The sequence below is a fragment of the Symphalangus syndactylus genome, chromosome 6 (assembly GCF_028878055.3).
Source record: "Symphalangus syndactylus isolate Jambi chromosome 6, NHGRI_mSymSyn1-v2.1_pri, whole genome shotgun sequence".
In the NCBI taxonomy this organism is placed as follows: Eukaryota; Metazoa; Chordata; class Mammalia; order Primates; family Hylobatidae; genus Symphalangus; species Symphalangus syndactylus.
The window spans coordinates 148,533,809-148,546,400 of NC_072428.2; the positions used below are offsets into that span (position 1 = coordinate 148,533,809).

Sequence of the window (12,592 nt, forward strand, 5' to 3'; positions counted from 1 at the left end):
TATATGCTCCAAAGGGTTGGAAACAAGTATTCAAACAAAACGTGTACATGAATGTTCATGGCAGCTCTATTCACAACAGGCAAATGGTGGAACAGTTCAAATGACCATGAGCAGATGAATGGATAAACTAAATGTGGCATATGCATACAACTAAATACTATTCGACCATAAAGAGGCATGAAGTACCGACATGGATGGAACTTGAAAACATTATGCTAAGTAAAGACACCAGTCACAAAAGGCCACATACTATATGATGCATCCAGAGGAGGCAATTCCATAGAGAAGGTAGATTCTAGTTTCCAGGAGCCGGGGTGGGGGGATGGGGAGTGACTGCCTAATGTATCGAAGGCTTCCTTTTGGGACAATAGGAAGTTCGGGAACTAGATAATGGTGATAGTTACACAACACTGTGAAGGTGCTTAGTGCCAAGGAATTGTGTGCCTTAAGATGGCTTAAATGGTAAATTTTGTGTTATGGGTATTTTACCACAAATTTTGAAAATCCACCCTCCCCCTCAAATTTTTAAACAATTATGGCCAGCTGAAACAATTTGGATTCTTGCATAAAAAAGAAAAATAATTTTTGTCCAAAAGGATGTTAAAGGAAATTTTTATTTCATTTGTTAGAGAAACATAAAGAGCAGACTAAGAAATATATTTTACAAAAAGTGAAAATTTTCAATTAAGCCAAACTATTGCCCACAGAGTACAAGCCCTTTCTAACATTATTAAAGATCCTGGGCCGGGCGTGGTGGCTCATGCCTGTAATCCCGGCACTTTGGGAGGCTGAGCCACGTGGATCACCTGAGGTCAGGAGTTCAAGACCAGCCTGACTAACATGGTGAAACCCTGTCTCTACTAAAAATACAAAAGTTAGCCAGGCTTGGTGGTGGGGTGCCTGTAATCCCAGCTACTCAAGAGGCTGAGGCAGGAGAATCGCTTGAACCCAGGAGGCAGAAGTTGAGATTGAACCCAGGTGCTTGAACCCAGGAGCCGAGATTGTGCCATTGAGCTCCAGCCTGGGCAACGCGAGCAAAACTTTGTCTCAAACAAAACAAAAAAATTATAAAGGATCCTTTAATTTAAAACTTGAAAACTTGCAAGTATTTTTCTTTGGTTTTTGGTGAGTTGTGTGGTTAAGAGAAACTCACTGGACAATTAATATTTTGAATTCTTTAATTTCAGAAGAATTCCAAATTTATAAACAAACGTCTATTGATGGCCTAAAAATTAGAAATTATGGTGTAAATATTTTTTCATAGTTTCCATTTGTCAAAGAATTTGGTTATATATGAAAACACTAGTTTCTATTATGACAGACACTGCTCCAGCTATGGCAGGTCAAAAATCTGAATTTATTGCAATTCATTTGGAATTTAAAACAAGTGACAGATGTTTCCATTATTGCTTCTTTCCACTGTATAATACTATTGAAAGTATTTGTGTTCCATTTTATGAAGCAGACTCTAGAAAAACCATCAAGAATGTAGTTGGTAAAATCTTTCAGTATTTATGTGCAAATGCTTTGAATCGCTGAGCGTTTACACAACAGCTGAAAGAAACAAGACAATGAACTTAATGATCTAGTGTTCTTTGCCAATGCTTGGGTGAGTCGTGGAAGAATTTTACAATATTCACTGTATTGGTAACTCCAAGTCAAGATTTTTCTCAAACAATAAGTGCTTTCCAAATACTCAATTATCACAAGCAAAATGACAATATAATTTATGTTTTCTGCTATCCTGTTGATTTTGAAACCCTGAAGAAAGGAGAGCTCATTTGTGACATAGCTAGTTATGAAAAATTATGTGGAAATAAAAACTTTTCATAATATAAATCATAACTAATGATTTAATATTTTTCTAACATGAATAAATATGCAGAATATTTTAATTACAATCAAGAGAACCATTTAAGCTGGCAGAAAAATACCATATAAATTTGAGAAACACTTTTTCTAATTAATGGATTTAGAGTTGTTTGCCAATTTATGCATTGCCCCTTGGAATCTGACATTAGTTATACTGAGCTGATACAAGGGTAAGCTTATTTAACTTGAGAAGACATAATTTGCAAACAAAGGTGCTTTTGCTTCAAAGTTAAATCAACTCTTTCTAAAAATGGTGACCTAGTTTTGTTAATGTGGATATGAATAGTAAAGGGAAATGACTCCTGGTACTCAAGTGACTTGCTGGAGAACTTTTATGTATGTTTGGACAGCTAGGTATGTTTGAACAACTTTTTAAACTGTAAATTTTAAAAACTCTAAAGGCAGATCAAGTATTTCCAATACAAATCAGTGACCAAATTGAACTACACTGTGTGAGCTACAAATTGGATTTTTAAGACTTACTGTGAACACAAGAATGCAAATAGCTCATTAATATTCTATTGATTACATATTGAAGTAATATTTTGGATCTGACTTTAATAAAATGTATTATTAAAGTTAATTTCACTGGTTTCTTTTTATTTTTAAAAGAAAATGTTAAAATGAGGCTACTAGAACGCTTACAATTATGCTAGTGGCTTGCCTTATGTTTCTGTTGGACACTGCCGATCTCGACAGCTATTGGATCGTGCTTTTTCAGCTCTCTCTTTGGGCTGGCACGTCTCAAACTCCTCCACAGCCAGCGTGCACTCAGCTCAGCCCTTCCCGATGTCCTGCACAGCTCCAGGGGCTTTCTCTAGTTCTTCCACAAACCTCTGCTGGGTCCACTTGTTCAAGGCATGGAGGACCCTTCTCTCCCACTCAAAAGATTCCTCATTCTTAGCCTTCAGTTTCTTAAACCTTATTTTTATTTTTTCTATCAACATGCCACCCCCATTCCTGCACCCTCCATGGACTCTGAGCATCCCGTTCCTCTGCCAAGCACACACTCCCATAAAACTTTCTCTCTTAGAATTCTCTTCTTCCAGCAAGACCCTCATCAAATGTCAACATGAACCTTTCTTGGGGCTTAACTTTATGTGACATCTTGCTTTTCTAAAAAGTGTTCAGAACATTTTGTTTATAACTCTCTTAGAACACTTAAATTCTGCTTCAGAGAAGACTTAATTGGAACACACCCTAAAGAGGACCTCCACTTGTAGCGTGAAGGAGAATCCCTCAGGAAAGGATCAGGGTGACCCTAAAAAGCAGCCCAAGGGCTTTGGGGAGCAGCCACAGCCGTGGGGACCAAAGGGCCGGACTCTGGGGAGAAGGCGAGGGCACTGTGGGGAGCGCCTGGGCCCTCCAGGGCCTCCGTGGGTGTCTGCTGCTTTCGCTCTCTGGGCACAGAGGGTGTTCAGAAGGACAAGCCCAGACCCAGGGCCAGAGCGAGGGCAGCCTCACCTGCCAGAGCAGAAACGGGAGATAAAGGCTGTTGGGTGACCCTCAGTGAGCAATGACTCTGCAGGAAAGGAAATAGAGGCTGCATCCAAATCCTTTTGGTCTCTGAGATGGCTGTGTGTTGGGTGAAAGGCTGAGAAATAAAGCAGAAAGCAGTGGCCAAGGGCGAGTACTTGGGGGAAATGCCTGCAGCCTCATGGGTACTGGGTGTCAAGTGCCAGGATTCAGGGCCTGAGGGTGGCGGGGTTCCCACGCCTTCATGGGGGAGTCCCGAATAGCTGTGGCCCACAGTAACAACAAACCAGAGAGCACCTGGCTGCTTGAAGCCTGAAACGCAGCCCCAAACCCAGCCCCAAACCCACGTGGCCCCGACGGCCCAGGCTGGTCTGCCCTTGTTACCACGAAAAATTCAAATCCTCTGCAGTAAGATAATCGTCTGAAGCCTCTGCAATTTAAGTATTTGTAATTTTAGTAACAATTACTAGGTATGCCAGAAACAGGACTAAGTAATCAAAAGCCAAGTTAAAAAGAAAAAACACTGGCCGGGCACGGTGGCTCACGCACGTAATCCTAGCACTTTGGGAGGCCGAGGTGGGTGGATCACTTGAGATCAGGAGCTCGAGACTAGCCTGGCCAACATGGTGAAAACCCGTCTCCACTAAAAATACAAAAATTAGCTGGGCATGGTGGTGCATGCCTGTAATCCCAGCTACTTAGGAGACTGAGGCAAGAGGATCGCTTGAACCTGGGAGACAGAGGTTGCAGTAAGTGGAGATCACGCCACTGCACTCCAGCCTGGGTGACAGAGACATACTCCATCTCAAAAAACAAAAAAACAAAAAAACAAAAACAAAAACAACAACAAAAAAACAGACAATAGAGATTCAGATGCTAGTGTTTTAAAACATGGACTATAAAATAAATATATTTAAGAAAACAGAGATGGAGAATTTTATTAGATAATAAAATTAAGACAAATAGAAAATTTAAAACTTAAAAAACCTTGAAATTAAGAGTTAAATAGAGGGGACTAACATTAATTTAACACAGCAGATGCGAGTACTATGAATTGGATCAGTAGTATGCCCAGATTAAAGTAGAAACCAAAAATATGAAAAATATAGGAAAAAATAGTAATACAATACATGGGAAATAGAGTTTTAGGAGGAGAGGAGAATTAGGAAGGAGCAGTATTGGAAGAGATGCTAGCCACAAAGTTTTTTGAAACTGATAAAAGACAGTAACAAATTAAAGAAACTCTACAAACCCCAAGAAGGAGAAATATGAAGAAAACCACCTTAAGTCCTATGAGAGTGTAACTGGTAAAAACCGAAAAAAGTCTTCAAAGCTTTCAGAGAAAAAAAGACACACTGCCTCAAAGGAACAATGGTGCACTGGCAGCTGACTTTTCAGAAGAGGTCACGACATACATCTTTAATGTGGTGAGAGAAAATAACTCCCAACAGAATTCAGTCCTCCCCAAAATAGCCTCAAAAATGAAGGCAAAATTAAAATGATTTCAAGCAACCAAAACTCCTAAGAATTCACTATTGGTGGGACTGTGTTGAGAGAAACACTACAGGGAAATCTTCCTGCAGTAGGAAAATGATCCCAGATGGAAATATGAAATGCAGGAGAATGAAGATTACCAGAAAGAAATGTTGAGGGAACGCTAAGTAAATGCGACTTTTAACACAACAACAATAGTATTTATATATGGAATTAAAATACATGACAAAAACAAAAAACACATGAGAGGTAAAATGGAGCTAAAATGTTGTAAAATTCTTGAATTGACTGGAAAGTGGTAAAAGTAGTAACTGGAGTTTAACTCATGAGAAAAGGACGCCTATTGTGAATCTGGGGTAACAACTAGAAGAATAATAACAATCCAAAAGAGGAGAAAACCGGAAGAATAAAAATACTTGATCAATTCAAAAGAAACAAGAATATGTGCAAAACCAACAAAGAACAGTTGAGACAATTAGAAAGCAAAGACATGAAAGGTGGATTAGAACTCAGAGTTGTCATAAGTAGACTGTGCATATGAAAATGCTGCATTTAAAAATAAAGATTGGAGACAAAAAGCAAATTCCAATTAAATGGAGCTTATAAAATACCTACATTTACTATAAAACACAGGGAAGTAGAAAATAAAAGCACAGAAAACCGTATACCTTGAAAATACAAAATAAAGCTAATAAAATTATCTTAAATATCAAACAAAGCAGATTTTTAAGGTAGGGGACATTACTACACATTGACAGTTTAAACTGATATACTCCTAATGATATAGCCTTAAAATATAGATGGTAAACAGTGAAAGAAGCCCACAATTATAGTTGGAGATTTTAATACATGTCTTTCAGTACTGTAGAAAAATATACGTCTTTCAGTTCTGGTAGAAAAAGCAGTTAAATCAACCAGTAAAGGTTTGGAATAATTAAATAACATTGAAAAACGATGTGAATGACCTATATAGCATTTAACCAAGAACTGCATAATTTACATTACTTTCAAATGAAAATGAAACTTTTACCAAAACAGATGGCATGCCAGATCATAAAGCAAGTCTCAACAAACTTCAGAGGACTGAAAGTTGGTTCTTGGAAAACATTGATAAAATTGATAACATTTTATTCAGTAAGACTCATCAAGATAAAAAGAAAACACAAATTGACAATACCAGGACTGAAGGAGCAGAGATCTGCATAGATCTCACATACATTAAAAATGTAACGGAACATTGAAAACATTGATGAAATGGACAGAGTCCTTGAAAAGTACAACTTAGCAGAACTAACATACAAAGAAACAGAGTCTGAATAGTCCTATATCTGGTTTAGAAATTTTGAACAGCCAAATAAAAACTGCTCACAAAAAAACTCTCTGCCCTGTTGGCTCTTCTGGTGACAACTTCCAAACATTTAAAGAAGATATAACATCTTATCTAACCTAAACTACTCCAAAAAATAGAAAAGAGAAAACACTTTTGGGCCAACACCAAACCTTACCAGATTGACTCATGGGAAAGGAAGACAATCGATCAATTTCATGAATGTAGATGCAAAAATCCTCAACAAAATATTAGCAAGCTGAGTTCAGCTATATATTAAAAACATAATATATCAAAACCACATAGGGTTAATTTAGGAATGAGAGGTGGATTTAACATTAGAAAATCTATCCATGTAATATTTCAAATTAGATGAACAAATGATAAAAACCGTATGTATGTACATAAAAATCATGATAAAATTCAAAAGCCATTCATGACTAAAAACTCTCAGAAAACTGGGAATTGAGAGGAACTTAATTTGGTAAAAGGTATCTTCAAAATATCTACAGCAAACATCATGCTTATAGTGAAGTATGGAAAGCTTTCACTCTGAGTTCAGAAATAAGAAAATGTTGTTTGCTATCACCACTTCTATTCAACATTGTACTTCACAAAGAGCATGAATTACACATAGAAAAATCCAAGTGAATTTATGGAATAATTAAACAATCCATAAATGAATTTAGTGAGGTTGCTGAAGCAAGAGGTTTGTTTTTTTTTTTTTTTCTCCTTATAAGACAGGGTCTCACTCTGTCACCCGGGCTGGTCTCAAACTCCTGGGCTCAAGCGATCCTCCTGCCTTGACGTAAAGTGCTGGGATTATAGGCATAAGCCACTGTACCTGGCCTTTGAAGCAACATTAATATACTAAAATAAATTCTTTTTCAAGAAACAATTAGAAATGGAATTTAACAAAATATTTATAATAGCATAAACAAATATCTAGGAATGACTATTAAATTATGTATAAGACTTCCACTCAGAAAATCATAAAACACTGAGAGAAATTAAAGAAAACCAAAACAAATGGAAGGATCTACTATGATTACAGGTTGGATGATTCATAATTAGAACGATGTCCTGTCTATCCAAGCTGATCTATAGATACAATGCAATACCAAATGAAATTGCAATAGAATTTTTGTTTTTTTGTTTGTTTTGAGAGAAATGGTCTTGCTCTGTTGCCCAGGCTGGAGTGCAGTGCTGTGATTACAGCTCACTGCAGCCTCGACCTGGGCTCAAGTGATCCTTCCACCCCAGCCCCTTAAGTAGCTGGGACTGCAGGCATGCGCCACCACGGCCAGCTAATTTTAAATTTTGTTGTAGAGACTGTAGAGATGGGGTCTCCCTATGTTGCCCTGGCTTGTCTTGAACTCCTGAGCACAAGCAATCATCCTGTCTTGGCCTCCCAAAAGTGCTGGGATCACAGGCGTGAGCCACTGCATCCAGCCTGATTTTTTAAAATGGCAATTGACATTAAAAGTTTATTTTTAAGACTTGATTTTTAAAATTCACATGTAAGTACAAATGGTCAAGCTCTTCCTAATTAAAAAATAAAAAAGGGTTAATGGACTTGGACTCCTAGGAATAAAGACTTATTAAAGGCAGGGTAATTATAATAAACAGAAACAGTACAGTGGCAGAAGGCCAAAGGAGCAGAACCGGGACTCGAGGCCCCCACACAGGCCACTGCCTGCCCTGTGAAGAGAAGCATTGCAGGCCACAGAAGCTTCTTCCTGTACCCGTTCCCTGACAATGGGATACACATGCTGGAAGCCCTGAAGAAACTTTACCCTGCTTCACACCATAGCAGAAATAAATCACAGGTGGATTATGGACAGAAACATGAAAAGTTAAAATAATAACATCTCTAGATGATAAAAAAAGAATATGGCAAAGATTTCTTAAGAGGACTCCAGAAACAATGACATAAAGAAACAAATGGCAAATGAGCTTCATTAAAGTTGAGAGCTTCTGTTTATCCAAAGACCATGAAGAGAGCTTAAACCCAGTCACAGAGCTAGAGACAAAATCCATAATACTCGTATGTAATGAAAGGCTCTAGGACTCCTAAACACTGACTTAAATAGAGGAAGAGACCAAATAGAAAAATAAGCAAACTCATTTTAAAATGGCACTTCAAAAAAAGCAAGATTTTGAAATGTATGATCTCATTTTCCATGAGGGAAATCAGGGAAATGTAAATTAAAACACCATTCTATGTTATTACAGACCCACAAGAATGGCTGAAGGCTTAAAAATAGACAAAACCGAATGGAGGCAGGGTGTGGTGCAAAAGGAAGCCTCCTGCACTGCGGGTGGGTGTGTACACTGGTAACCACTTTGGACATTACTTGGCAGCATTCTTTTATATAAATTTATTTATTTTTAATGGACACACGGTAACTGTACATATTTATGGGGTATACTTTGATGCTTTGATACATATCTATGTGGTATGATGATCCCATCAGGGTATTAGTGTATCTACTGGCAGTGTTTAGGAAGACTAACTCTATGTATAACCTATGACCAGTAAATATAAAACAAATGTAAATATAAATGTGTGTACATATACACACACACCTAAAGTAACATGTGCGTCTGTGCATGAGAGGATGACTAAGAATATAACAGCAGCATTATTTGTTATGCCTCAAACTGAGTAATCTATATGTCCATGAACAGTTGATTGGATAAATACATTATTTTTTTGAGTGGAATACTACACAGCAAGAAAATAACACATGGTAACTACATGCAACAACATGGATGAACCTCCTTGCAAAATGCTGAGTGAAAGAACCCAGAGACCAGGAGTTCCTTTTGCATGATTCCGAGGTAACGTTTTCAAAAAGAGAAAAGTTGTCTCTGGTGCCAGAACTCTGAATAACGACTGCTTTTCAGGAGAGAGGTGGGGTGGACACAGGGTGGCTGCAGGGTCCCTGGTGAGAGTCCTATCCCACAACTCGATCTGGTGCTGTGTTCACTTGGTAAACATGCATTCTGAACGTATACTGCATTAGCAAACGTTTATTTTAGCATATGTAACACTGCCACAGAGCCTTAGTAAGCGAAGAATTGTAAATATGCTCTGAAGTTTCTTGGTGTCTTGGGAGCAATTCCAAAGCTGTGTGGCCACTGCGCCAGGCTCACGCACCAGTGCCGCTCCCTCTGGCTTCTCCTCAACGCCCCTTCCTCAGAAAGCAAATGTCCCCCCACCGGTGCCATTTTGCTCCCACTGATTCTCTCATTGGCTGCGTTCATCTCTCCAAATCACCTTTTTCCCTCTCATTTTTTCTCCTTCCCTCTCTCTCCCACCCCATGTGTTTCTGTGGAGTGCGGTTGGCACTCACAGCCATTGCTCAGAGATGAGCACACTTTTGGTCCAGTTAGCAAGCCATCCAAATACATGTTTGCTGGGTTTCTCAGTGATATTCTTCATTACTCACTGCTCATTTTAAATTTTCACTTCCATGTATGGATCTGCCAATGGGAGATGGAGGTAGCAGAAAGTGTGGCTTCTGGAAAGGGGGACGGGAGTATGCTCATCAGCAATGGTGGGAAAGGATTTTGGAGGCCACGTCCATCTGACAGTGACGGAGGTGCAGGCTGCAGTGATGAGAGCCTGGGTTGAAATCGGGGCTCTGCATGCACCAGCTCAGCAACCCTGCAATGTCCAGCGACCTTCCTGGGGCTGCACTCTCCACCTGGAGAAACTGGGTAAGTGGCAGCACTTACCTGATGATGTTAACATCTGTAAAGTACTTGACACGGTGCATGTTAGCAGTTACAGCTGTCCCTCGGTATCCACAGGGGATTGGGTCCAATCCCCCTCTCCCAATCTTGCCCCCCTTACCCCATGCCAAAATCCATGAATGTGCAAGTCCCACATTCAGGACCTGCGGATATATGAAGCTGGTCCTCTGTATCTGCAGGCTTCTCATCCTGAGAATAGGCCGTATTTCTGATCTGTGGTATCCATCGATACAGGGGGCTGACCATATTGAAAAAACATTCTCAGAGAAGTGGACCATGCAGTTCAAACCTGTGTTGTTTGAGGAGCAACCGTGCTGTGGACCCTGCTGGACTGGCATGGACTGGAGCCGTCTCTGTCAGTCCCTGGGTCACAGGGGCAGCTGTCACCATAGGATGACTCCCCCACAAAGCTGGTCCTATATTTGTTGTGAGCGTCAATGCTGCACTTTGGGACGTGTTCTAAGAAGTAAGTAGCTCCATTTCCCGTGTACAAAATAAGAACATGGCTACTGAAGGCTTTCTTGGCTTATAGGGCTATTTTGGAGAAGAAATGTTCAATGCCCGCAAAGCATTCTGCTTCCTGGGTATAATTACTGAGACAATGGAGCATGTTATTTTTATAATTCGGACTTTAGAATTGACAGACTCTCACAGCTCTCAGGAAATGGCACTGGACCCTGCTTCTGACAGAAGGATGTGGGATGAGCCCCAAGCCTAGAGCTGCACACCAGCTCTGGACGCTATGTGGTCACTAGCAGAATGACATCCAACGCAGACATGCACTTTTTTCAGCTTAGAAGTGCCACAGGCAGGTGACGAACGATGCCCACAGATGGAGGAGTGTGTTCTGTGCCCTAAAGGATCAGTGTTCATAGGCGGGATAATTCCTCATGCTCTTGGGTTGTCTAATTAAATATGTCATGCTGTACATATGTGAAGGAAATGGATGTGTGTAAAAAATAGGGATTGTTCAATATAGGAAAATAAGATAAAATTTTCAGATTCAATTACCCTGGGTCAGCTTACCTCCTTAAAGTTTTCCTCTTTCTCTTTAGCAACTTAAAAATTTAAACATATATAGTAAAATAGTAAACATATATAGTAAAATATTATACTCCATAAAATATAGAGTATAATAGAATATTAATATTGTACCAGCTTTTAAAAATAACTAGAATATGATAGGCCTTCCTCACACTTTTCAGAGTGCAGCCCTGCATTAAAGGTAGACTTATTCTGAGAATTACCAACCATAGTTAAGATGCGTGAACAATAAAAAGCATAGCTCAATTACATTTGCTGGGTTTCTTAGCTGGATTCTCAACCACTCCTAACTTGTTTATTTTACACTTCCAAGTATGGATCTTCTAATGGACTATTGTTAGGGTCTAGAAATATTCTATTTGTTTTATCATTGATTTTATCTGACATACTGGCAAACATTTGGATTACATTTTAGCAAAGAGAAACAAAATATGTAGTGATTGATACATAGAATAAGCTGAATAGCCTCCATTTTATTTAGTGCTAATGATACATAAGACAGATTTAATCCTAATTCACCAATGAGCTCTTCCTATAGAGAAACTGCTGTTCTGGGACCAAAACCTCTACCCCCAACCCAAATCAAACAATGATTTGATTGGTCAAATCATCTGTACTATGTCATCATTAGTTACCAAGAGACCCACTAAAGATGCAGGTGTGCAGGGGCCATCTCACCTCACTGCCAGGGAAGAGTGGGCAGCATTTAATAAGCCCTCATCACAACCTCACGTGCCATGCTAAGCCCTTCACATCTACCGACACATCAAGTTCTCACAACAGCCCTCTGAAAGGGGCTTCTTAGTCTCCACACGTTACAGAAGCAGACAAGTTAAGTACTTTGTCCAAGGTCACACAGCTGCTAAGAGACTGAACCAGGATTTGAACCCACAGTCTGACTCCACCTTCATGCTCTTAAACACATCGTAGCATCTCTCTAATAGAGCACCTACAGCCAAAACACAGGAGCTTCTGGATGGCAAGGGTGAGATCATATTTCTTCTGTATTTTCCATGCATTTGCATAATGGCTAAGTATTTAATAAATGATAGCTGAGCTGAGTTCCTATCCAAGGTCAGCATTATCTCTTTACATAATAAATACAGAGTATTTAAATAAAAATGTAAATGTTAACATCATATTTCATGGCAGCATTCTCCAAGGGAGTCTTATTGGCTTAGCACACAGAGGGCTCCAGGCTGGGTGGCGCCTAGAAGGCCTAAATGGAAACTTTGCTTGTCTTGTATTCTTTGCAGAATTACTAATTTCTGCTCCTTACCTGAAGAGGCACAGAATTATGCTTCCTGTTGCAAGAGACATCAGAGAGACACTGTAGCCCAGGGTATAAATGGCCTTCACCAGAATATAAAACGTGATCTATAAAGAAAGAAAACGGATCTGTAAGCTGAGGGTGACCAGCAGCACCAGAAAACAGGAATGGTTCCAAGATCCAGCCCAGTGCTCTGGCCATGAAGGACTCTTGCCTGCCTGGAAGGCATGAGACAGTCTCGCTTTATAATTCCACCTCCATTTTGAACCAAAAAATGACACCCACCACTCGGAACCTCCATTTTTTTCTTATAATTCGTCATGAATGATTTTGCATGGTTCCTGTAA

General features: G+C 39.5%; 1 protein-coding gene across 3 annotated transcripts in view; it reads right to left on the reverse strand.

Annotated features, from left to right (window-relative positions):
- Positions 1 to 12,592, reverse strand: part of VIPR2 (vasoactive intestinal peptide receptor 2) — a 115,132-nt gene that overhangs the window by 16,082 nt on the left and 86,458 nt on the right. For 2 of the 3 annotated variants that reach the window (XM_055269715.2, XM_055269716.2), the window contains one exon: positions 12,255 to 12,352. The exons of the other annotated variant lie outside the window; for it this stretch is intronic. In XM_055269715.2, the coding sequence (XP_055125690.1) occupies positions 12,255 to 12,352 (98 nt within the window). The remainder of the gene's footprint in view (positions 1 to 12,254; positions 12,353 to 12,592) is intronic. 3 annotated transcript variants of the gene reach the window in all.